Genomic DNA, 26,074 nt, shown 5'->3' on the forward strand with positions numbered 1-26,074 from the left:
CTCGTGTGCGTGCGTGCGTATGCATGTATGATGTTATGTGGTTGGTACTGTGGGTATGCACAGCAGTAGCCAGGTCAGCGTTGGGCTCGATAGTGGTATCTGGCAATGCTGACCTAGAAGCGTGTTATTCATAACATCTCATGATTATGAACCGATTTTGATATTTGGAGAATCCGGTGCTTGTAGGTCTCTGGCAGCAGGCTAAAAGAGTCATTCTTTCGGTTAGTGTCGCCACACGGAGATAATCTTCTCATGGCCAAGACTGGGCCGTAGGTTGCAGGCGAGCTCGATATTGCAACCTTGCCGCAATACTCTTGCAGTCTAAAGGTAATATCATGGTATAGAATTACAAAACTTCTTAATGAAACCACGCTATATTTTGCGTACGTAAGTGTTGTACTTATGAACAGAAATACCAAGTTCACGAGACGGCAGAGCTCCACAAACGATGGCAGAAAAGGGATCAATTGAAGGATGAAATACAAAATCTATCTACGGACCTAAAACTGGCAATGTCCCGTTATATGTGCCAACCACGGCAACAAAGGCGTAGGCATCCGACTATAGCCGATTCTGGACTATTCCACGTTCTTTTGTTGACTGCAGGCACCGGCGCCTTGCGCCAACAGTACTGCCTTATCCGCTATTAGGCTACTTCCTAGTATGGAGCTTCACATCTCGTTCAGCTAGCGTAGTGGACTAGTGCGACAGTAGAATGCTCTCAATTTGAACCATATACTGAATATCTGGAGCTATTCACAGCATAATGAACTCATCTTGCAAGATAGCATCGTTGTCCGATCCATATGAGTTCTTGCGGTACCGTTGATGGCATCAGACATGCTCCATACTGTCGACTTTCATCTGCCCATCCGGCATGAATGTGACATGCGACTTCTCTAAGCTTTTTTTCACAGGGTTCCCTGCGTTAAAAACCACCTCCAGCTCCTCCAACGTCTTTCCAGCCGTTTCAACAAAGAAAAAGAAGACAACTGCGATCTCCAAGCACAACCACCCAATAAAGACGAGATAGAGCTTCCAGCCAATCACACCGATGCCGACTGCGACACCAAAGGTGTTAGTCATATTGGCGATGTTCAAAAACAGAAACTTCATGCCGGAGCCTTTGGCACGAGTACGATTCTCGAGACACTCGGCTGGGTACAAGACCTGCAACGGCGTCCAGCCTCCAGCAAAGAATATGCCGAAAAGATAGATTGATATGACGACACCGTAAACTAGACTCTTATTATCATATGCCTCTGCAGTGAAGATGGTCAGCATGATATATGACCCAAGTGCTCCGAATAGACCACCGAGCAGCATTTTTCGACGGCCTAGCTTATCAAGTAATGTGGCTCCAAAAATGGCAGCGATCATACTGAATATGGGGTTGATCGCATTCAGAAGCAACTGAGTAGAAGTGTTGGTAATCCCAGCCTGCTTCAGCATCAGAGGCATGAAGTAAGACACCTGTGAAGTCTCCATTTAGCTCGTTACAATTGCAGAAGTGAATATACAAAGCAAAATTTTCCATGTTTTCATGACGCCAATGTTTGACGTACCACATTATTACCACTCCACTGACCAAAAAAGGCCATGCAAACGACCATGAATGTCCTATATCGAGCTTGGCGGCTGTTAAATAGCTCGCGGAAGTCCCACCAAGGGTTGTCGTCACGGAATGTGTGCATTTGTTGCACAATCTCATCTACCTGAAGCTGTACGATTGGTGCAGTAGCATCGCCATCGGCATGATACTTGGCGAAAAATAGTTCTGCTTCCTCAAGTCGGTCGTTGGCAATCAGCCACCGAGGAGATTCAGGAAAGAAAAACACAGCGACGAGCACGATTGCAGGCATGAAGCATTGGACCAAAGTTGGGATTCGCCATGCCCAACTGCTGTCGATGGTCTTATTGCAGGCATAAGTCGTCCAGCTTGCGAGAACTATCGACAAGGCATTAGCAGTGATATTGTGCCGTAAGGGAAGGGATATTTTCACTATTTCCGATCCACCAAAAATTGTTATACATGCCGCCCATGATCCCACGAAAAGAGGGGTGTGCGATTTCGACAATGTAAACGGGTCCTGCCGCTTGGGCAACTGCTGCACCGAACCCGAGCACAGCTCTGCCACCGATGAACCAGGCCATTGTCTGTGCAGGGGTCTGTATTGCAGTTCCAATGATAACAAACAAACATCCGATTGCAAGCGTCTTACGTCGACCCAATCCATCCCCTAGTAAGCCGCAGAGGGGGAAAGCAACCAGTTGGGCTAGATTATAGACGATAAAGACAATTCCCGTGCTTGCTCCCGCCCCGTCGAGACCAAACGCCTTTTGATACTGTTCCATGGCGTTGATGCTACCCATAAGGGAGCCATCGAATCCATTGATAGTAGATACCATATAGCCAAAGAAACACTGCATGGCATTAGCGTGGTACTTAGACCTTTAAGACGATTTATGATTCTCACAATGATCCAAAGCCGGACCATTCCGGATGAGAACAGCCTGGGTTTCATCACTGCCGTAGCAGCTACCAAAGCCGTAGCCGCGGCATCTGCCTCGACATGATGAGCGATAGCTACCGGGGCCTTCTCATGGGTACGGTTGGGTTTCTGCGTTCGCATTGCAGAGTTCTGGGTTGAAGTCATAATGTCTGATAAAATCTCTGGTCACACAAGGGGCATGTATTTGGAGGACCGGGACCGCTCCATCTAATAAAGAGCACACTTAGCAAGCAAAACACCAGTTGCAACCGCTGGTTCGAAACAATGTCTACAAAATCCTTCGAGGTCATGAGAACGTATCAATCTGATCAGCTGGAAACTGGCCATCCCACGATCCCTGTTGGACCTCATGGGGAAACATTCCCAGCTCCACAGTCCTTGCCTTACAAGGTTAACGCGGGGAAAGATAACCCATCCATGCCAAGGATGCAATCGTCATCAGATGACTAGAGCCACTTCCAAGATCAGGTTTACCCGTATAGTATACGGACTACGAAGCTGTCCGAGCCAATCATACTAGTTTGAGAACGCGGAAAGTGCGCGACCCTATTTGCGCAACCCATTGCTTACAGAGAAAGGCCAATCGACCAGTGACTATCAGAGGCTTTGGCACATTAATCTTGTAGGTCGCCAGTAGCCTCCCGGACCCCCAGGCGTTTGTTCCAGGACCCTATATCTCCGCGGGGAAACTTTTGATCGTGGAAGCTCCAGGTGGGTTTTCAGCTCCATGCATGGGATTAGAAATGACAATGTCGGATCTCTCCAAGCGCCAAGCTAATCCAGCCTCTCGCGAGGGTTCGAATCACACATCGGCCAAGAAGGCATGGTTCGTATCGAGGCTCGACGAAACTTTTGCTGCGCGATCTGGGCCCGAACTCTGATAAGAAACGCCAAACACTGAATCGATTCCATTGTTTATCCTGGTTTCCCAACTTGGTCTTCCTATCGCAAACTATGTCATAAGTGTACGGACATCACAGCAGATACCACGGAACGGACTGAGGCAGTAAGCGGCAAGGATTCGTAGTAAACGAAGTGATAGCATTCATTTCATTCACAAATCAATGACAATTCTCATCAATCCGATTCATATATTTATGAAATATTGTAGATGTATCATTTCCTATCGCAGCTCAAGCTCAAATTGGAATGGTTTCGTGTCCAGGGCATATTCTGGCCTGGTCTTTGGGCCACAGCTACCACTGCCGAGTCCATGGTGATCTGCATCCAACCTCAGCTCCACATAGTCTCTCTCAATCAGATCGAAGGGGTGCCTTGCGTCTTCTAGGTCCTTCCAGGTGTTATGGCTTGCACTGAAGCTGAATCCCTCTTGATTACCAAAGCTTGCCTGCAGAATTGAGGATGAAGTTTGACCGACCGTAGTTGGCCCGTTTGTCGAGCACAGACGAACCCATCTGACATCTGTTCGATTACCGTTTTCTTGCGGAAACTCGTACCCGACGGAAAGTTCTTTGACCGGGGCAAACCAGTTTCCAACAAGTTGGGAGAGCTTCTTGTCCTTATAACTCTCCCCTGGCCCTCGTCCAAACCATTCGACAGTGTCAAAATTCTTAGAAAGTGCGACTGTGAGCCCAACGCGTGGTAATGTGGCAGGCAGGTTTGAACCTTGAGGCGTGCCTTGAACCTCAATTCTGAGAGATCCATCTCCAGAGAAGATGTACCTCGTGACACAATCGATAGACCATGACAATGCAGGAGGAGCAACACGGGTTGTGACCAGCACTTGAATTGAGGAATCTTGTGTTGACCAAGTAACATTCCGGGTAGATGAAAAGGCTAGACGGAGCAGCTTCTCTTCCCAATCTAGGCCATCTCTGCGTCGATCGTTGTCTGTCTGTGCTCGACAAAAGCTCAGTGTAGGTCCCAAGTCGCTGTGAATCATCTCAACGCTGTCCTTTTCCCACGAGACGATTCTTCCGTGGACCAGAGAGAACCGCCAATGAGAGACATTGGTCAAGATGTCAAGTTCATTCCTAGTGGCAAGCAATCGAGGGCACGGGTAGTTAGACTTCTCAAGCCCAAAATTGGTAGGGCCGCGAAGTTGGACCTGCGAAGCGGATACTAGATGCCCGCGGCTAGCCCACATCTCATCTGCCTTCAAGCGAAATTCGATTTGGAGGAATAATTCGCCTTGAATATCTTCGACATCAAAGTCTGGCAGCTCCAACAAGGCCCTGGCATGGGGAGCGACAATCGGGATGGAGACAGGCCCAAGCGATGTGGCAAAACCATCACCAACCAAAAGAGCCTCACAAGTGAGATGCTCAAGATATATGCTGTCGTATCGGTTGACGATCGTGACTTTGCCGCTGGCTTCGTAGCCTTCCACTTGAACTGGCTCGATCGCCTTCTTGTATTCCAGTAGCCCTGGCGTTGGGGTATGGTCAGAAAAGATTAACCCATCCAGGCAGAAATTCCTGTCGTGGAGCTCTTCGCCAAAATCACCTCCATACCCATAGAACTCGATTCCGGCATTATTCCGTGTCTTGATGCCATGATTTGACCATTCCCAAACCCATCCACCTTGCAAGCGAGGATATTTGTAGAATTCATCCACATATTCCTTGATATTGCCCGGCCCGTTCCCCATTGCATGGAGAAACTCGCAAAGTACAAAGGGTTTCGTAGATGTCTCTTTACCAAACTTGGAAAGCGTTTCGACCTCCTCATACATGCGCGAAACTATGTCTGCAGATTCGGCTTTCCGATCTCCTTCATAATGGACTGGTCGATCATCCATGGCTTTGATGGCTTTGTACATCGCACGAAAGTTGCAACCGTAGAATGCTTCGTTGCCTAAGGACCAGATGACGACCGAAGGATGGTTCCTGTCGCGAGCGACAAGCTGTCTACCACGATCCACGTAATGTCTCTCCCATTGAGGATTGTCCGTGGTCCATCGAGCAGCCTTGCCGTAAATGAGTTCGATCCTCTCCGCGTAAGACTTCTTCTGGTCTTCTGGCGATAGTTGAATCCGCTCAATAGTTGCGAATCCGTGGCATTCAACATCGGCTTCATTCATGACATAAAGCCCCAACATATCAGCCAAAGAGTATAGCCTGGGGTCATTTGGTTGATGACTTGTTCGGATGGCATTGATATTATGCTGCTTCATGAGGAGTAAATCCTTCTTCATGAACTCGTAGGGGACTGCCCTGCCAAACTGAGGGTCTATAATATATACATCTCGTTAGCATTCATCTTAAGTCATTCAGAGGGATCGATGCGATCTATAAGGTAGCCAATGCATAGAGCCGTATGAAAGTATTCAGGTGTCGGGATAGCTTACGGTGCTCGTGCCGATTCACGCCACGGAAAACAATACGCTTGCCATTTACCAGAAGAAGTCCGTTTTTTATCTCAACTTGTCGAAAGCCGACGTGATGGCAGATGAATATATCACCAAATGACAGAATAAGATTGTACAGAAAAGGCTTTTCAGCAGACCAGAGCTTTGGGCCGATTACCGGCACATTGAAGCGAACCGTGGAAACACCATCAGCTTCCTTGTTCTCTGTCAAAACCACTCGATCGCCGTCCAGCAACTTAAGGTAGATTTTTCCACTGCCATGTGTGACCACCTGAACGGCGAGCTCTGCGTCCCTGTATTGACGGTCGAGGATGGTTTGCACGTAGAAGTCTTGAACATAGCGATTCTTGGGGAACCCAATGAGGAGGACGTCGCGGAATATTCCGCTCATCCGCCATTGGTCCTGATCCTCGAGGTAACTTCCAGTGCAGAACTGGTAGACTCGAACGGCTAGAACGTTATTAACCTCGGTGACCAGACTACTTATATCGAACTCGGCAGGGCTTCGCGCCCCTTCGGAATAGCCGACTTCATGGCCGTTTAGATAGACATGGAAAGCCGAGTCGACCCCTTCAAAGCGAAGCCGGAGCTGATGAGCCATAGGGCTCATATCTTGGGGGATGGAGAACGTGGTAATGTAGCTTCCCGTCTGGTTGGTGTTGAGAGGAATATTTGGAGGATCTACCGGGAGCGTGAAATTCACGTTGGAGTAATGGGGTTTGCGCCAGCCTTGGAGCTGCCAATGCCCAGGAACCTCAATGTCGGACCAGTTGGTAGTATCAAAGTCCGGATGATGGAAATCATCGGGGGCTTCGAACGGGTTGTCGTTATATTGAAACTTCCATGTCCCACTCAAGCTAAGCAAACAAGAATGATGACCGCGAATGGCATCCTCTTCTGTGTTGCAAGTAAAGAAGTATGATCGGGAAGGTAAGACATTGCGATGGATAACATCAATGTTGTTCCAGTCGGGCTTGGAATTGGGGAATTTGCTAGCCATGGCGATCATGCGGTTGCCGGTCGAGCCTCGAGTATGCAATTGATCTCGGCAGAATGATTCAGCGACGCGTTCTCTGCATGCGTAGAAAATGGGCGACAGGAACTATTTTGAAGGAAAGAAGACAATGCATTTCGATTTCCGTGTCTATAGTCATGTTTGTGGATTCAACTATTTGGCCGTGGAATAATCGCTGCTGGCATATACAATTATTGAACGGAATGGCTATTCCTGCAACCTCTTCTACATATTTACCCCATTGAGGTATGGATGGATCGGATAAATAATCACTGTGCAGGGTTATGAATTTGTCCGCGGTCGAACTCGATCTCCCGCTGGGTTTCAACCTTTTGGGTGGGCTAACGGGAACGGGCCCACCCTTTGCGAAGTTGTTAGGGCGGCGCAATCACCGCCCGCAAAAAGATACGAGCTATTCGAGCATTCAATAGGGCACCCGGCATCCTTGATCTAGATCGTCCCCGCGCCTGTACCGTTCCAATTCAGGCGCGCCGAGCTGCTTTTGGTACGGACCACTGGAGCCTGGAACGGAGGTTATTATCCATCTATGCTACATGTCACAACAACTTTCATCATCCCCGGCATGCTGTTGGAGAAGGACGAAAGGGTTCTGTCCGACATAGTGCTGAGGCTGGCTGCTGGTATAAATGGTTCACCCCTAACCTTTTTGCCCCACTCTTTGTAGCCAGTCACGCGTTTTCTAAAACGATGATCGAAACAAATCAATATATACGTATAGTAGTCGGTCATATCGCTATACTTGGTGGTTGTAAACTGGGGACGGGGAAGGGGCTCCGGACGCATCTGAACCGTCAGAGAGTCAGCCGCATTTGTGGATGAAATATGCAAACCATGACACTATGCCATGGATAATAATCAATAGTGTGATTGAGCGAGCACTCAGATTGGTACGAATTGGCCATTCCTTTTAGCCCGGAATTCGTCCTTCAGACAATGGCTATACGCACACAATGATATCTAATACATCAATGTATATAAAGGGTGACTGATATCTCATTGCAGTCAGCCCAAATAGCCAATTTGAGAACAGGCAGTCTACAACCCTATACAGCGATATACGATTTGAAATACCATGTTGCCAAATATTCAACTCACTTTGATACAAGCAGCAGCAACGCTGCTTGCGGTAACGGCTCAACCGTTGTCGCAGCAGCTTTCGGTGTCCGGTGGTCTCGCCGAAATTCCCAGCCCACCTAGCCCGGAGCCAATTGAGATTAGCGAGGTACCAATGCCACCCGTTGTGCAAGGCAATGCATCATGCTCAACATCTCTTAATCATCGCGGAACTGGATGCATCAGTCAGGAACCGGGGCTCACGGGTGTCAGCTTTATGCCAGATGGGCATCATCTTGTGGTGCCAATGGTCTTTGCCGGTGCCCCATCCGCGCCGGACCCTGCTAGTATCTACACAGGAAACCAACTTGTTCTTCTCAAAATCGACGGAAGCACCTTTAGCAATGGCGATACGTGGAAGTGCATAACTTGTGGTGTACCAGACGAGAATGCCGTCGGGAGTGCTACGTCCATTCTCGACTATCCTCAAGCTTTTCGTGATGGCAAACGTGTATTAGCCGGCACGAATATAATCGAATGCGGAGATTTTTTATTGGCCGAGGACGCCTGCACACCTTAACAGGTTTATATATATCCGATTCGTTGGCGCGATCAGTCTGATGACTCAGGTGCTGGCGGGGCGATACGCGAGCTGCGTTTAAATCCGGATAACATGCACCTTGGGTTCAATGCTATATCTTATAGTGCAGCTGGCATAACACAACATTTATTTATTGGTCGACTAGATTTCAACCCTTAACCCTCTACTGGCATGCCTTTGTCTCCGCGGTATGATGTGACTAACGTCAATCTGCTTATCGACTCGGCTGGCTCTTTAGTGATAGTTGTGAAAGGCGACTCAATGCGAATCAATCGGTCTGCTATCGTGATTGGCGAGACAAGGGGGTTTAGTGGCGACGGACTCGAGGTAACCTATATTGGGTACAATTTCGAATCTTGCAATGTCGATGTCTTTGCGGTTCACTTGCGAACGGGAATGGTTCGCCGTCTTACCGCTTATCCGGAGTACGTGGACCCGGTTGACATCTTACCCGACAATCAGTGGCACGTTGTTGAAGACACGCGGTTGACCGGCCGACAGATGTTTCTAGCTGTAATGCGAGGAATTCCGCCGATAATCGACCTTCTCGTTAGCGGAGCGGTCTTATTTACAAGGAACAACGGCGAGCGACGTTTCTTCCAGCCCTGGCTTCTTGATCGCTACGGCGATCGGGGCTCGTACATTGGTCAAGAGCTTAACGGGGCAAGCAACGGCACTCCTGGATCAGGAGCCGTGGATGATCCAGAATGGAACGCAAGAGCTGATCCCAAATGGTCGCTTGACGGCACGCAGATCGTCTACTTCCAACGCCATACAATTTCGCCAGAATGTGGGGGTATCAATCCACTTCCCTGCTACGCATCCTCGGAGCCTGGAGGGCGCATAGACCGTATCATGATTGCAAACTTAACCAGTCGAAACCCCTTACCTATCCGCGAAGTTGATCCGATTTCCGATAATATCCCTTGGGCCATTCCATATACCCCAGGCATGTCTTTTTCGGGATATCAAATTTCACCACAATCTGGAGTCTATAACTTGAAGGGCGCCAAGTCAGGCGAAGCCCAGGTTGTTTACAACAGCGGCGACAATGAGAATGCGGCCCCATGGATTGCTGTGACGTATACAAACTACTCTGACGATGGCTTGAGCACTCTCGGCGGCTATGAAAACGCGACATTGACGACTACTGGTGTTACCTCAATTCTGGTGGACTGGTATTCCAACATCACCCAAACTGGTGAGGTTAAGGGCACCAAGGTGACTAGCCACGACGGCTTTCATTTGGCTATCGACATTATGACCAACATTTTCAGCACCAATGGTACGCTGACTACAACTATTAATGGCGTATCTTACTACCAGCCTGCTGATGGAACGTGAGAAAATTGGACGAGAAGCAACGGGATGATAAAGAGCGATCTTTACGTATGACTGAATTGTATAATATGGCCACCAGCGTATGACCTTGGCCAGGTATAACGATAGTCGAAACACAACATTCTTCTTTCCATTGGGAGTAAATATAAGGACGTGAGGGTGAGTAAGAGTGATAGAACCACAAAAATAAATATATTCAATATAGGAAGCAAAAGCCTGTCCAATCCAAATCTAAGAGGGAACGCTATAATCCTTATATCGTAGTTCCTTCGTAGCGTGGGCTAGGCGTAGCCGTTGCTAATTGCCTAAAGCGGTAATCCCGAGGACCCCCACGGCCTCCCTTTATAAGGTTTTAACACTAAATTAAATATTACGATCCTAGTTTGCCTCGAGGACGAGCTTAGCTAAATATGTTTATATTCTAATAAAAGCGACGCTTAATCAAGGTTTATATAAAGGTATTTAATCTTTAATGTTGCACGGATGTTAATACAGCATCGTATAGTGCATAAAATTAGCTTTATAACGCATATTATATCGTTATAACAGCTATAAAACCCATCGAGATATCGTTAAATAACGATATATGGGAAATCAGTGGAACTTACCCTGTACTGACTTACAGTCAGTACAGCACCACTTACAGCCACTATTCACAGTGCTATACAATCAACAAGTCATTACAGTTGACTGTTGTGGCCACTATGACCACTGGAACCCACTGGAATCCAGTGGAACGTTCCACTGGATCCAGCCCCACTAAGTGTGGCCAGTGCACCTGGCCACAGTGGCCCTGGGTTACAGGGTAACCCACACCATAGAAATCCATAGATTTCGATAGTTTCTTCGATTATAAATCAACCTTATTACTAATTAACTTAATTATAAATCCAGTTTATTAGTAATATATTCCAGAATGTTCTTATTGGTTGATTTTATGGGTATAAAAGGTAGTTATTCCTCCGTAGTTAGTTATTCTTTCCTTAAGCTTTAATAAATCAGTTATACAGCCCTATAATTACTCCTACGGCCTGATTTTACGAATCATACGAACGCTTCCCTGTGCCTAAGTTTATGATCCACCAATCATACCTTAGAACATTTAATATTACGCGCTTAAATCCTTCGTTTTAAAGTTTCACCGAATAAATTAAACCACTTTTTTATAATTATTAAATCTTTAATTTAAAAAAAATATCACGATAATTAAATTAATAAATAATTAAATTATTATATTAACGCAATTAATATTTATCGTAAATTATTTGCGTATATATATAATCGCTTTTTAATATTTTTTTATAAATAAAAAATTAATTTAAATAATTTTTAATGCTTCCTCGATTATTTTATTTTTAATTTTCTTTTATATATTAATTTAAATTAAAGTTATAAACCCGGTTTATATGTAATTATATGGATTAAATATTTTTTATTTAATCGATTTTATAAATTATTATTTTTTATCACCTTTTTTAATTATTTTAATTATTATTATTACATTTTATTATAAAGAATTATAATTTTATTCTAAGGTATAATTAATGGATTATAAACTTAAATATAGGGAAGCGTTTATATAATTCGTAGAATTAGGCCGTAATAATAATTATAAGGCTATATAATTAATTTATTAAAGCTTAAGGAAAAAATAATTAATTACGAAGGAATAATTACCTTTTATACTTATAAAATTAATTATAAAAGAATATTTTAAAATATATCATTAATAATTAAATTATAAATTAAGTTAATTAGTAATAAGGTTGATTTATAATCGAAAAAACTATAAAAATTTATAAATTTTTATAGTGTGGGTTACTTTATAACCCTGGGACCACTATGGCTAAGTGCATTAGCCACATTTAATGGGGCTTAATTTAATGGAACGTTTTACTAAATTTTAATAGGTTTTAATAACCATAATAGCCATAATAATTAATTATAATAACTTATTAATTATACAGCATTATAAATAATAATTATAAGTGGTGTTATATTAATTATAAGTTAATATAAGGTAAACTCCACTAATTTCTTATATATCGTTATTTAACGATATTTCGATGGGTTTTATAATTATTATAACGATATAATATGTATTATAAAGCTAATTTTATGCATTATACGATATTATATTAACATCCGTGCAATATATTATATAATAATTTATTAATTATATAACATTATAAATAATAGCTATAAATAATGCTATATTAATTATAAGTTAATATAAGGTAAATTTTATTAATTTTTTATATATCGTTATTTAACGATATTTCGATGGGTTTTATAGCTATTATAACGATATAATATGCGTTATAAAGCTAATTTTATGCATTATACGATTCTATATTAACATCCGTGCAATAATTACTAATAATATATTTTAAAATACTTTTTAATAATTAATTTTATAAATATAAAAAATATTTATTTTTTTATAATTAATTATTTTTCTTTAAATTTTAATAAATTAATTATATAACCTTATAATTATTATTACGGTTTAATTCTTCGAATTATATAAACTTTTTTTATAATTAAATTATATAATTCATTAATTATACTTTAAAATATTATATATTTAAATTAATATATATATTAACTTTTATATAATATTATTTTAAATATTTATTATTTTAATAGCAAATTTTTAATATATATATATATAAATCGCATATATTATATTAAAGGCAAAGTATTCATAAAATATTATAAAACTTGCGTGGAATAGCATAAAAACTGTGTAAAATAATATCTTCGGAGTCGATTTTTACCCAAAATAGCAGTCATCCCCACCTATTTGTCAGATAAGTCCGGTCCCTTAGCCCCACCGGAATCTTGGCGAACGGTTACACAGGTCAACGCGACCTCCAATCATCGCGTCGCTGCCTTCCAGCTCAGCATCGACGACCTTGAATCTTCCATCACTATTTCCGCCCTCATCCGTTGTCGCATCAACTACCGTTGGCTCGCGCTGCGTTGGGAAAGTTTGGCTTTGGTTACCATGCAAACCACCTCTCGTTTCGCCCTTTGAACGTTTCAGCGCAACACAATGATGATGGCCGAGGAAGCAAACGGCACCGCCAGCGCCACCAGCGACACTGTCGACGATATTCCCGTTTCCCCTACCACCAAAACTGCTATAGCTGTTGGCTTGCCACAGAGCAGCGCCCTCGAGTCTCTTAGCATGCGCGCCGATCCTGATGCACAAGCAACGGTAACCGATTACCTTGACTTTACCGAATACCTGCCCGCAGACGTTAATCGCAGCCTGACCCTGATCGGCAAGCTCGACCAAGCCTACATCGATGCCTCGGCGCAGGTTCACGAGCTGACTACGACATGGGGCAAGTTGCCATCGCTCCCTGCGAACCAGCGTCCTGCCCCAGCCGAGCTACGTGCCGACATTTCTCGCAACCTCAGCCAAGCTGTCAACTCACGCATCTCCAGCCATGCCGAGGCCCAGCGCATGTCGGAATACGTTAACAGGCATGTCAATAGGGCAAAGACGATATTGGCAAAGCTCCAACACATGCGCGATAACTATCCCACAGAAGAACAGAAAAGTCCAGTGCAAACACGGTCTCCACAGTTGACTAGGACTCCTAAAGTGTCACTGCCTCTCGATAAGGACGGGAACAGGATTCGCAGGCCGCCTAGGATTACGGTCCCTGGTGAGGTTCTAGCTCCGTATGATGTGGACTTTAATGCCTATACCTCATCTAGTGAGGAGAGCTCTGATGAGGAGGAATACATGTCGCCAACCAGGACAACGCCTGCGCCCCGGATCAAACTGGTTAAAGGCTCCAAGGTCTCCAAGCAAAAGGTCCCTAAACCACCCAGGCCATCGAGGCAACTGCCCAACGATGGACTACCCATACCATCTACGAGTTCCGCCCTGGCCAAGCTCAAACCGCCGCCTGATGATGCGGTTCTTGGTGGCCCTGATCTTCCTTGGCTACAGCTTACACCATATGAACTCGCCAAATTAAGGAAACGAATGAAGAAAAATGCTGTATGGAACCCAAGTGATACCATGATTGCTAGGGAGCTCAAGTCTGTGGGTCGAGGGGTTGAGGCTTATAAGGAAGCTCAACAGAAGGCAAAAGACGAGGGAAAACCATTCGATGCCCCACTGCCGACTCTGGTCACCGACGGCTCCGGGGTTCAGCATCCCCCGGTTGGTGCAATATCAACTGAAGCTCTCGGTGCCGAAGAGGTGAAGCTTAGCAACCGTGGCATGAAGCTCAACGAGGCCAAGAAACTCAAGCGAGAGCAAATGGCCAAGCAGGCAGCCGATGAAGCAGAGGAATCAGCTAGAAGAATGAAGGCCCTGGCTGGCAGCATTCTCTGGAACCACGAGGGAAGCCCATCAGTCGGAGCAGGCGTAATTGAGGCGCCCAACCCACAACCTGCCCAAACCCCAGCACCGACACCAGCTCCGGTCCAAAGCACGAGCAAAGCACAAGCTAAGAAGCGAAAGCGCGACTCTGTCACGGAGACTGCTGTTCCCGAGGTCAAGACTGAAAGCCAGGAGAACGGGGACTCGACGCCAGCACAGCCGGTCAAACCGCCTATCAAGCGCACTAAAACGGAGACTCCAGTGCCTCCGCCACAACTCACACCTCGTCCGACTTCAGTCCCGCCTGCTGTTGCAACGCCTGTACCGCCTCCTCAAATTGCACAGTCTGCTACTGTACAGATTACATCCGCGACTCCTGTACCAGTTCCTGTTCCGCCAACGACGCAGACGACTCCTCAAGTTGCATTGCAACCACAACCACCACAGCCACCACCAGCGGCAGCGGCAGCTTCAACTCCCGCTCCAGCTCCAGCTCCAACCTCTGCTCCTACTCCAAGTCCTGCCCCAGCTCCGACCCCAGCCTCAGCTCCGGCTCCAGCTCCGGCTCCGGCCCCGGCCCTGGTGCCAACACAAACCATGTCGCAGGCGGGTTCCCAAGCGACCCAACTAACAACAGTGCTGCCCGAGAGACCGACGGCATCTCCTTCAACCAGCACAAGCCCAGCGCCTCCACCTTCAACAACCGTACCGAATACCACCACCACAACCACGACCACGACTACTACAGTACCAACCAAACCACCGGCGGTGACACCAATACTTCCGCCCAAGACTTCCACTACCCCTATTCTTCCGCCTGCTAATCATCTGACTAAGAGGGAAACGCGGAAGGATGCACAGAAGAACGTACAGCCACTTGCAACTAACACAAAACAGCCGAGTACGCCTCGACAGAACACCCCCGTCACCACACCCGGCCCCGATCAACCATCCATGAACCTTCGCCGGCCATCGTCTCGCGGCCAAGGCAGTAGTGTCGAACCGCCGCCAACCACTCTTGCGGCTGAAAGACCTCGACGCACCAGTACCGCTCGGAATACACCGGCGCCTGAGATTCGCCAACCTAGCAAGAGGATCAAACGGCCCGCGCCGGGCGTCATTAGCACGAGTGCGGGCGGTGCGGGCAGCACGAGCGCTATAGGAAAGCGCACGGCGGCACCACGCAAAAAACAGCGCGTCAAGAAAACCACTCAAGCAGAACAGGAGCCCGAGATTGAGGTTGATGATGAGGGCAACATCATCGATCCCCACGAGCCGCGATATTGTGTTTGCAACGGGGTCAGCTTTGGCACCATGATTCAATGCGATAACGTTGATGTGAGCAAACGAGAAGACTCCTCTGATTCTGAATCCGATTCCGACAATGTCCCCTTAAGCAACGCCCGTTCAAGTCGCTCGGGTTGCAAGTCTGCTGCTACTGCTTCAAAATCGTCCGCCAACAAGAATAGGAAACGTAAGCGTTACGGCTCTATACTAACCAAACACCCTACGCAGAATTGCAAGCAAGAGTGGTTCCATCTAGAATGTGTGGGACTCACCGAGATACCGGCGCGAACAACCAAATGGTACTGTCCTGATTGCCGCGTGCTACTAAACATTGGTGGACGAGGTGAGGTGACAAGTCGGGGTGTCAAACTCTGAGCAGCGAGCTCCAGGCGAGTTTTGGTCATGGCAGACCTTAATTTTTTAATTTTTTTGGTGGCGCTTCGAGACGTTTAATGAACCTGATGGCTCTGACTTTAGAAGAAGCGTTCGAGCAAGTTATCACAAAGGAAAAGGAGCAATTTTGTGTATACCAGCATCAGTATCAAGGCAATTAGCATTAGGCCCCTCATGGTATAAGAAATTCATTCGCGATTTCAAGTCGCTTGAAATAATTGAGCGGCGACGTTGTTATTGCATCACATCACAGCCACTGAGCACTCCGATCATTGAGTTGATTATCTTCTATTCAGCCTGCCACGGTGGCTTTGTTTACTGAAATACTTTGGCAATACCGTGACGCCCTTGTTTCTTGGTCCAAATTCCGAAAACTGAAAACCAATTACCCTTGACGAGCGAGACCCAGTCGGGCCCAATGACTTTAGGTCAAAACTTGTTTAAGTCACCCTCATATCCGCGTTACAAATTTTTTTTTTTGTTTCACCGAGGTGTACACTCATTTGAAAGATGTTTGTTTCTCGCGCCTTTTCTTTAAACATATTGGGGAGGCGGTGTTCCTGGATGCTGTTGTTGCTCATGCTGATGCTGCGGCTGGCCCTCTCCAATAAAAAGGGGGGCAGATTTAACTATATATAGTATAAATCACCCAAAAAACACTATTTTAAGCTTGGACCTTATCGTGGATCAAAAGTTATAATACACTATATAAAAAGTTTTGTAAAAGATTTTGCACGTAACGTATATAGCTATTAAAGAGATATTTTTTTAATTTAAAAAAAAGAGTTTAAATTTAATTTATCGCTAGGTGGATTTGGTATACGAATTTTATATGTAAAGTGCTATTGCTATATTCGTTTTCCAGGACGTTTATTATTATAAATATATATTCGTTATAGGTATACTATTTTAAGAATAAATTTATTATTATATACCACTTTTAATTCAATTTAACCCGGATAGCTAAAATTAGTAGGCTTTACGCTTTTTTAATTATTAGCCTGGGAGCTCTTTTTAATGCCCTCGTCCTTTTTAATGCCCTTGTTTTTTTTAATGCCCTTGTCCTTTTTGATGCCCTCGTCCTTTTTAATGCCCTTTTTTTTATTAGAGTTCGAAGCTGGGATAAACTAATATTAAGCTAAACCGTTATAGCCGATCTATTTAATATTATTGCTCCGGGCAGGGAAATAAAACGGAAAAGATTTCCGTAAAATTTTAACGCGGCTTTAGAAGCCGTCGCCGAGCCTTTTTTATTCGTTTATTACGTAAATAAGGCTGTTATAATCGGTTTTAATATAACCACGGTAGGCCCCGGTAACGTCTTTTATAGTTTAGCCGTTTATACGATTTTTATAAGGAATTAGAATATAAATATTATTTATGTTAAAAAAAGTCTGGTTTAGGGCATTTTTTAGGATAATCCCTATTGGGTAATTATTTAGCCGGGAAAGACTTATAGGGGTTTTAAACGGATAATTTAAAATAGAAGGCAATAGGGAGGGGAATAAAAGATAGATAATTTATATTTGATTTTTACGATTCCTAGCTGGATATTATTTTCGCTTAGGGCTTTTTGCGGAATACCGGTATTGGTAATAATAGTAGTTATAGCGTTTTTTAAAGGGAAATAATTATTTGGAAATTAATATAAATTTGATAAATAGGACGAATTTTAATAATTTTGGTAAGGAAGAAATATAAAAAAAAGTAAGGAAAAAAAGCGGAAGGCGCGATTTGTTATATATTTAATTAATCGTTTTGCTAAATAAAACGTAAAAAAATAATTCCGGTTTTTTGCAAAATAAAATTAAAAGCTATTATAAAAAGGTCGCTAATTATATTTTTAAAGCGTTTAATTTGCGGTTTTCCGAATCGGCCGGCCTAATAATAATATAGCGATTTGGCAAGATTTGCTATTTAAATATATATTTGATTTTATTTTTATTAATTATGAAATAATATTAATAAAAAGCGTTTTATAGAAATTATATATTTTTATATAAATTTTATAAAAAGGCGGTAAAGGCGGCTTTATTTATATTAATTCGCCGTATTTAAATTTCGCATTATAATAAAAATTAACGATAAAAAGGTTTATTATTCGTATAGTCGTATGCGTAGGTATGGAGTACCTTAATATAGGCCTATGATTTTAACGCAATAATAGAAAGTGTTAAATGGGATATAATGGACCGGACGTAGGTAATAGGCGTTCCCGCCTGGCCTTAGGAAGGATTCTATTAAATAAACGAAGGCTATCTCTAGCATTATTTATATTTATATATATGACGATAAGATCGGGTAATTTGCAGAATAATTATTATAAATAAATTTTAGAAAAGTCTCTCGTTTCGGTAATGCTATTTAAAATTTATGGTTTTAATCTTTTTTAAAATCTACTTTATTTGTATCGTCCCTAAGATTATTATTAAGGTTTATTTCGTTTATTTTATTTTTAAGATCCACGTGCCTAAAAGAAAAAAGCTCCTTTTCCATTTCGGCAATATGGCGATAGCACGTCGCTATTTTTTTATACGTAGCTATAAAATTGCGGGTATAGCGGTTTAGGTCGTTTCGGAGGTTGGCAATTTTTTTTTTGGCTAAAAGCCGCTATTTAAATAAATACTCCTTTTTTTTTTATTTATTATTAAATTCCTAAGTATTATTTTATCCTAGCTTTTTTTTTAATAAATATATAGCTTAGCTATAAAGCCGGATTTTATAAACGCTTCGACCCGTTGTAATAAGGTATTAAAATAGATAATCGTTAATAGCTTGGGATTAGGAGCTTTGGTAAAGGTATAAAAATCGTTAAAATCGTTAAAGTCGTCCTAATAGAAAAAAACGCTATTAGTATTGCCAGCTATTCCAAAGAATTGGCGGCAGCTAGCGCTATATTTGGAATTTATTATTAAAGTCGAATAATAGCCGAATAATTTTTTGGTAAAAGGATTAAAAATAAACGGGGAGGCTGCTAAGATAAAATTTACCTTTGTTTTAAGCTCCGCTTTATTTTTATTTTAGGAATGCATTTTGCATTAGTTTTATCCCAGCTATTTAGCGAAATAGCAACTTATTGTTTTTAGATTTTTTGCTGCTTAATTAACTTTTTATAATATTAATAACCTTTTGGTATTTTTATTAGACCTTTTATTATAATTAAATCCTCGCTAGTCTTTTTTATATACTCCATATTAATTTGGGCAATTGCTAAACGCTTTTAAAATATAGTTTTGCTGGTAAGAAAATGCATTTAGATTACTAAGCTGGTGGAAATAAACCGAAAACTAGATATCAGGGGCTAAATATTTTTATCCTAAATAGATAAAATATAATGCCCTTGGGTCGGAAAAATTATCACTAATTAAATCTAGCTATAAAATTTATACTAAAGGTATCGTAAAGGCGTAAACTATATATTAGCTTTTACCGGAATTGCCCGATATATAATACCGGAACCGCTTTAAACATGCGCTAAAAAAAGAATGCCAGGAGTATATATATTTTTAATTATATATAAAATTATAAATAAAATATATTTAAATATTTCCACTTAGATTATACGCTTTCGGATTATTTAGCGCTTTTATTTTTGCTATAATATTAAATATATTTCGAAGCTTAGGCTATTTTATAATAGGCTTTATTTTAATAAAAGTCTATTATAATTAGAGTAATAGCGTTTTAAAATTCTTATAATACCAGCGAGTAGGCAAAATTATAAAAATTATTAAATATAATAGCGCGTTAGCCGATAGAATTTCGGTATTAGGAGCGCCGTAATAACGGGATAATCTGCCGCCTAAAGTTTAAAAGAAAATGGAATTTAAAAAAATATATAGAATCGTAATATTAAATAAAGGCTTTAAATGCTTTTTTTAAATAAGCTAAAATATTTATATATAATGCCTAGGAGCGATAGCGTAGCTTTATAATTGAGAAATTGCCGCGGCGCCCGATGGCGATTATAGAGCCGATAATCTCCCTAAGAGAAAAGCTTTTCTTCACCGGTGCCACATTTAACGGACCTCGTAGGCAGGCTATAAAGCAAATAATATTGCCGCGGCGCCTAATAGCGATTATAGAGCCGATAATCCCCTTAGGAAACGAATTTTTATTTACCGATATTATTTACAAATATTATTAATAAAAGCAGAAGCAGAAACTAAATTAAGTAGCGTATTTTTTACTATAATTGCTAAAATTTTTAATATCGCTATTGTACCTATTACCGTCGGCCTTTTTATTAAAAGAATTCGAGGCCGATCCGAATTATTAGGATTTCTATTTAAGGCGCCGGGAGCTTTTGCCGATTTACGACGTTAAATTATCGAAGTTTTGGGATTAATAAAGGGTATTCGAATAGCAAGGCTAAAACGGTAGGAAGGATTTTAAGATTTAGATCGAAGAGTTTATAGCGCTTTAGGGTATATCGTCGGATATAAGCGATACTAATATTTATATTAGCTATTTTTAAAATTAGTTTTTTTTTAGTCCCGAGTATATTATTAGTATTTTAAATTTTAATAACGTATTAAATTATAAAGTAAATAAGCTAATTCGTTATTTATTTTTTTCGGCTTAGGCAGGCTTATAGCCGATCGTAAAAGCAAATATAAGCCGCTAATAATTTTAGGTATATAAATATTTAGATTATATAATTACGGCGGTTTGCGTAATTGCGTAATTTAATAAATAGCTATATTATAACTATAAATTAGATAATTTTTTATAATACGGCTTATATAAGCGAATGGACGGCTTTTATCGATACTATAATTTTTTTTATATTTTGCCTTTATATATCGTATACGAACCGGCCGACGTAAATTAGGACCGGTATAAATACCGTAAACGCGTACGCTATTTGCGAGCTTATAATCGCTATATCCTTATATTATATAGCGAGTATTAGCTATTTTATTTATTATAGGTTAGTTTTTGGAATATAATCGTTACCTAAATAAGGATTAAATATTTTGTAATAATACGCCGCGCTTTTAATTTATAAAAAATACTTTATTTAAGCGTGGGCGTTTCGGTAATACCAGGGTATATTTATTTTATTATTTTAGCTGCGGCGACCGCGGTAGCATTTTTTTATTAGTTTAAAATACTAGTTTTTTTTGGTTTTGAATTAAGGATAGTAAGGCGTAGGAATTAGGTTCGAGGCAAAAAATTAGCAAAAGGTCGTTATATCGAGGTAGTCGTATAAACTAAAATTAATATATAGCTTATATATTCGTATAAAAGGATTTATAGGCGTTATCGCGCTTTAAAGTTATATTATATATTATTATTATAACCGTAATAATAAAAAGCGATTATAAAAATTGCGGCGGGCTGCGGAGGTCTAAAGGTAATATTAAAAAAAAGAAAAAAGCATTAATAGGTTACCCCCGAATAATAATATTATATCGATTATGCTTTAATAGCTGGAAATAGCGATATTTATATAGGCGGATATAATAAAATGGAATTTGCGATAATTACCTGCGCCAAGCTAAGGTGCTATAACGGCTCCAGAATATACGCTATAAGTATTATATAATCATTATATAAACTAGTATGCGATAATAATAGCACACTATATTCACTTGATTTAATCGCCAGGATCTATATTATAAAACCACCACACACTTAGAAATTAGCAATACAAACTCCAGAGTAGTATTATTAGTAATTAGCAGCTGGAGTCATATTCAATTTATGTCAGCTTGTCACACTTTAATATCACAATAAGTTCACCTTTGGAGATACCATCATTTGCGATTACTCTCCGAACTTTATATTAGGCGGGTAATTAATATAAGCTTATATAAGATGAGCATAATATTGAATTTACTATTGATCTACCCTGCCAACCACTATTTCCGGAGTATATTATGGCTGGCATTTGGTCGGCACGCCCGCGATTTTGTAATTATTGCATAGGTTGCCATGATTACACGTCGCCGTAAGGTTTTTGCGATTTTTATAACGTTGGTATACCGGCGAGCCCTATATTTTTAATAATGTCCTTTAAATAGAAGCCTTTTTTTAAATTGGCAACTCAAGCGGTTTTGCGTTTTATAAGCGCGCTATTTTAAAATAATTTAATTTTGCCCGTTTTTATAAAATATTAATTAATATTATTTGCTAGGAATTTAAGATAATTTACTTAAAAGGTTCGGATCGCGAGCGTATTAATAGCCGAATTAAAATGCTTAATATTAGCGCTAAACGAAAAGGGGCCCGCGATCGGTTTTTGCTTTAAAAATATTATTTTGTATTTATATCGTAATAGCGGCTTTTTTTTATCGACTTTATTAATTTTTTTTTGCAAATCCGGCGGCAAAGCGATCTTATCCTATGGCTTAATAATACCATAGCGGTATAAATTTATAATTTTTTCGTCGAGGAACCGTTTATCGCATTTATCGTATTTAGGGTGCTTTATAAGGTGTCGGCCGAGGTCTTTTTTTTGAAAGTATCGGTATTCGCAGCTTTTAACTTTATAAAAAGAGTATTAAAGTAGGTAATTATTAAGATCTCGTCCGGTTACGATTAGGCTATTATAAAAAAGATATCGGTATTTTTTTTTACCGATTTAGGTGGTCTAAAACCCTTTTTTTTTTAAAAAACCCTATATCTCGAACCGAATATCCCTTGGATTAGCAATATTTGCGGCTAATGCGTTATGCCACTATGCTTTATAAAAGGCGTAAGCTATTAAATTCGTAAAAAAGTAATAGTATACGTCGTATTAAATATTTTAATATTTGGATTTTATATATTTGCGAATAAAAGTAAAATTTATAAAGATGGCCTGGTTTTTTTTAGGGCAGAATCGGTACGGCGTATTCGGCGTATGCATTTTTTTGGCGTAGCGTAGCAAATTTATAATAAAAAAGAGGTCGCGATATTTAGGATACCGTATTAAGCACGCCGAGGCTAAATAATTATATATATTTATTACGTTTTTCGGGGAATCGTATATTTAAATAATATAAAAATTAAGGCTTAGCCGATTAACGAATTTAAGCTTATATTTAATTTTAACGTATTTATACGGGTGGTTTTTTTTTTTATATTTTATACGCTTACTTTATAGATAATCGGGGGCGAAAACGCGATTATAATAGGGATATTAGGAGTTTGTATTCTTAAAGCCGTAATTATTAATAAAATAATTCGAAAAATCTTCCTAATAATAGAATGCTTAACCATAGCCCGTTTAAAAACACGGCTATAGCTCCCCGTTACCGAAATACGTATTGCGTATATACCTAATAAACTCGTCGATCCCGCCATACGACTAACCCTTATTATATCCATATAAGCATTTAAGGCAGGTATCCTAATATTAGCTTAAATCGTCCAGGTTTTGCCGGTGATTTTCTTTTATATAATCGGCTAGATTATATACCGTTATAAAGCTTTAAAAATAATCCGTTTTACCGCAGGTAAACGGTCGTAAATGGCTATAATTATTTTAATAATACCTTAGCAGCTCTATAATTAAGCTATAAATCACGTTATAAAAATAATTATAGCACCGGAAATCGATAGCGGCATCGGGTTAGACCCAAGCTTAAATAAGCAGGAGGATAAAGAAATCGTATTTTCGATTTAGTGGTATCGTAAAAAACTCTTTATAAAGGCCTTAAACGCTTTCCTTTAAATGCTTATCGATTTCTTATAATAAATATACTTAAAAAACGGCTTAAAGGACTTTAGCGAAATTTGCCTAAATATTAAGGTAATAATTATTTATATAATTATTTATTAGCGATATATTTAAGGCAATTATGCATTTTTCCGTATCCTAATCGTATAAGTTAAAATTAAAATAAATAATCTCGAGATTTTTAAAGCCCGTCTTTATTTCGACCCTGTATTTATCCTTTTTATAAGCCGAAACTATAAAGGAATAAAACTTTTATAGCATTAAAAAAATCCTAAAACGGTCGATAATCGCCTTATACGCTATTTTATTAAAAAACTTATCCTTTAATAAATCTTTTCCTTTATTTAAAAACTATTTTTTAACGGCTTAAACCTTTTTATAAATTTTATAAATATAATTATAAAATAATTTAGTTAGATTTAGGCCGATTTTTTTTATACCGAATATATTCGCTTAATAATTATAATAAATAAAAAAAATATAAAAGCGATAATATATTTATTAACGAATAATATCTTAATTCTAATTTGCGGCAATAATAATTTCGGCCGTTAGCGGAATAAACGGGAAAAATACCTATTTTTTCTTACTGCCGATAATATAATAAGCTTAGAATTTTTCGGTTGATAACTTATAATTTATAATAATTTCGAGTAAAGCCGCCTTTATAATAAAAATATTTATATATTTATTAAATAATACGTATAAAAGCTATTTTATTAAAATTTTTCGGGTTTGCTTAAAGCTAACCGAAAAATCTATAGGTTTATTTATACGCAAAATCTATAGTATTTCCGTAAAATCGGTAATATTTCGCTCGAGGACCTCGCTTTATTTAAAATATTATCGCCTATAGTTATTAAAATAGCTATATTTTTAATAGAAAATAGCCACGTTAGTCGTAGTATTTATTAGCTATTAAAAACGATTTTTTTTGCTATTTTAATTAACCGGAAGATCCTAAACGCGTATAATTTTTGCGGCGAATAAAAGGGCTATAACGGATATATAATATTTATTAAGGTTAAGAAATATTTTAATTAAAACGATATTAGCTTAAATATAATAGCCGAGCTAATCGATCGCTAAAACGCTATAATAATATACCGCTTTTATTAAGGTTAATTCGGGGGATAAATTATAATATAGCGGCCGGCTAATATAAACAAAAAATACGGGGACTTTTTTATTATAATTATTTAATTATATATAAAACGAAAATAAATAACTAATAAATTACGCTTTATATTATAGCTTATTAATAATAATATAATTATAATTATAAAATTTTCGGTTTTAGTTTATAGCACGTTTAACGTATATTCGAATACGTTTTTGCAACCGTTTAATAAAAATCTTAAAAATAGGCTATTTACGCGGCGCAGAACGCGGTAAAAGCATAAATTATCTTTTCGTTAATTTGCTTGGATCCGGTTTAAAACCCTTTTTTTACGCTTTATAATAAAATAATAAAATTTTTTAATTTTATTTAAATGCGATTTTAATAGCCTTTTTTTTAATATTTAGGTCGAATACCTCTTTAGTATTATTATTATCGTTATTTTAAAAATTAAAATTAGTAATAAGCTGGCGTTACGGAATATAACGCTAAAAAGGACCCTCGTTAATAAAATTAGAATCGCTGGCGTCCTGGCTTTAGGAAAGGTCGTTTTAAAAAGCATCGTCGTCGGTATAATCATCGTTATCAATATTATCAAAGCCGTTATCGATATAATTAGAGTCGTTATCGGCATATTCTTCGGAATTATCGTCTTTATTAAAAGCGTTTATTATATCGACGTTATTCGAGTCGTCTAAATCGGCGGTAATAGCTATATTTTTGCTTTTGCCTTTATATTTACCTGGAGCATTACCGAAAAGCCGGGGTAAATAATTAAAGGTTAAGCTATTTTAAATATTATAATTATATAGGGCGAGCTCGGAATAAAGGATCTTACCGTAATATATAAGGTACGAAAATTCGATACCCTGCCTAAGCTTAGCGGCGATTTTTTTTATTAATAAAAAAATAAATTTATATAAAGTTAATAATAGGATAATAATACGCTTGCTAGCTTTAACGAATATTTATGCAAAAATATTATAGTACCGCTTAATTTATTAATATATAATCGTTTACGATAAATATAAATATATATATTTTTTTAATATTATTTAAAAAATTACGGCTATTAGCCGGTATATTATAATATTTGATATATTTATTCGTTTTTATCGCCAAATTATCGTTTATAGTATATTGCGATAATAGTTGTAAATCGCCATAGCGAGAACACCGTTGGTAAGCTGGCGAAATTAGACCGTTATATATAGTATATGCTTTTAAAATAATGCAGAGATAATAAATCAAATAATAAGTAAATTTAAATAGTATCGAAAGGATAATAATATTAATAAGACGTATAAAGGTAAATAGGAAAATGATAAAATAAAATTTATTAAAATATAAATAAGGAAATAAATTAAATTTAAAACAAAAAT

At 39.6% G+C, this 26,074-nt stretch overlaps 5 protein-coding genes across 5 annotated transcripts; 3 read left to right on the forward strand and 2 right to left on the reverse strand.

Moving 5' to 3' along the window:
• Positions 1-834: 834 nt before the first annotated feature.
• Positions 835-2,657, reverse strand: PFICI_07365 (uncharacterized protein; the record flags this gene model as incomplete). Its single annotated transcript, XM_007835946.1, has 4 exons — positions 835-1,473; positions 1,566-1,948; positions 2,004-2,424; positions 2,478-2,657. 4 exons carry the CDS (start codon positions 2,655-2,657, stop codon positions 835-837), a joined length of 1,623 nt encoding a protein of 540 aa, XP_007834137.1.
• A 979-nt stretch (positions 2,658-3,636) lies between these two features.
• PFICI_07366 (uncharacterized protein) lies at positions 3,637-6,844 on the reverse strand (the record flags this gene model as incomplete). The annotated part of the gene is made up of 2 exons (XM_007835947.1): positions 3,637-5,705; positions 5,824-6,844. The coding sequence occupies 2 exons, from the start codon at positions 6,842-6,844 to the stop codon at positions 3,637-3,639; spliced, it is 3,090 nt and encodes a 1,029-aa protein (XP_007834138.1).
• Positions 6,845-7,952: 1,108 nt separating this feature from the next.
• Positions 7,953-8,513, forward strand: PFICI_07367 (uncharacterized protein; the record flags this gene model as incomplete). Its single annotated transcript, XM_007835948.1, has 1 exon — positions 7,953-8,513. One exon carries the CDS (start codon positions 7,953-7,955, stop codon positions 8,511-8,513), a length of 561 nt encoding a protein of 186 aa, XP_007834139.1.
• Positions 8,514-8,705: 192 nt separating this feature from the next.
• PFICI_07368 (uncharacterized protein) lies at positions 8,706-9,878 on the forward strand (the record flags this gene model as incomplete). The annotated part of the gene is made up of 1 exon (XM_007835949.1): positions 8,706-9,878. One exon carries the CDS (start codon positions 8,706-8,708, stop codon positions 9,876-9,878), a length of 1,173 nt encoding a protein of 390 aa, XP_007834140.1.
• A 3,055-nt stretch (positions 9,879-12,933) lies between these two features.
• Positions 12,934-15,885, forward strand: PFICI_07369 (uncharacterized protein; the record flags this gene model as incomplete). Its single annotated transcript, XM_007835950.1, has 1 exon — positions 12,934-15,885. One exon carries the CDS (start codon positions 12,934-12,936, stop codon positions 15,883-15,885), a length of 2,952 nt encoding a protein of 983 aa, XP_007834141.1.
• Between the last annotated feature and the right edge of the window lie 10,189 nt (positions 15,886-26,074).

This window comes from Pestalotiopsis fici (assembly GCF_000516985.1).
Source record: "Pestalotiopsis fici W106-1 unplaced genomic scaffold PFICI_Scf_5, whole genome shotgun sequence".
In the NCBI taxonomy this organism is placed as follows: Eukaryota; Fungi; Ascomycota; class Sordariomycetes; order Amphisphaeriales; family Sporocadaceae; genus Pestalotiopsis; species Pestalotiopsis fici.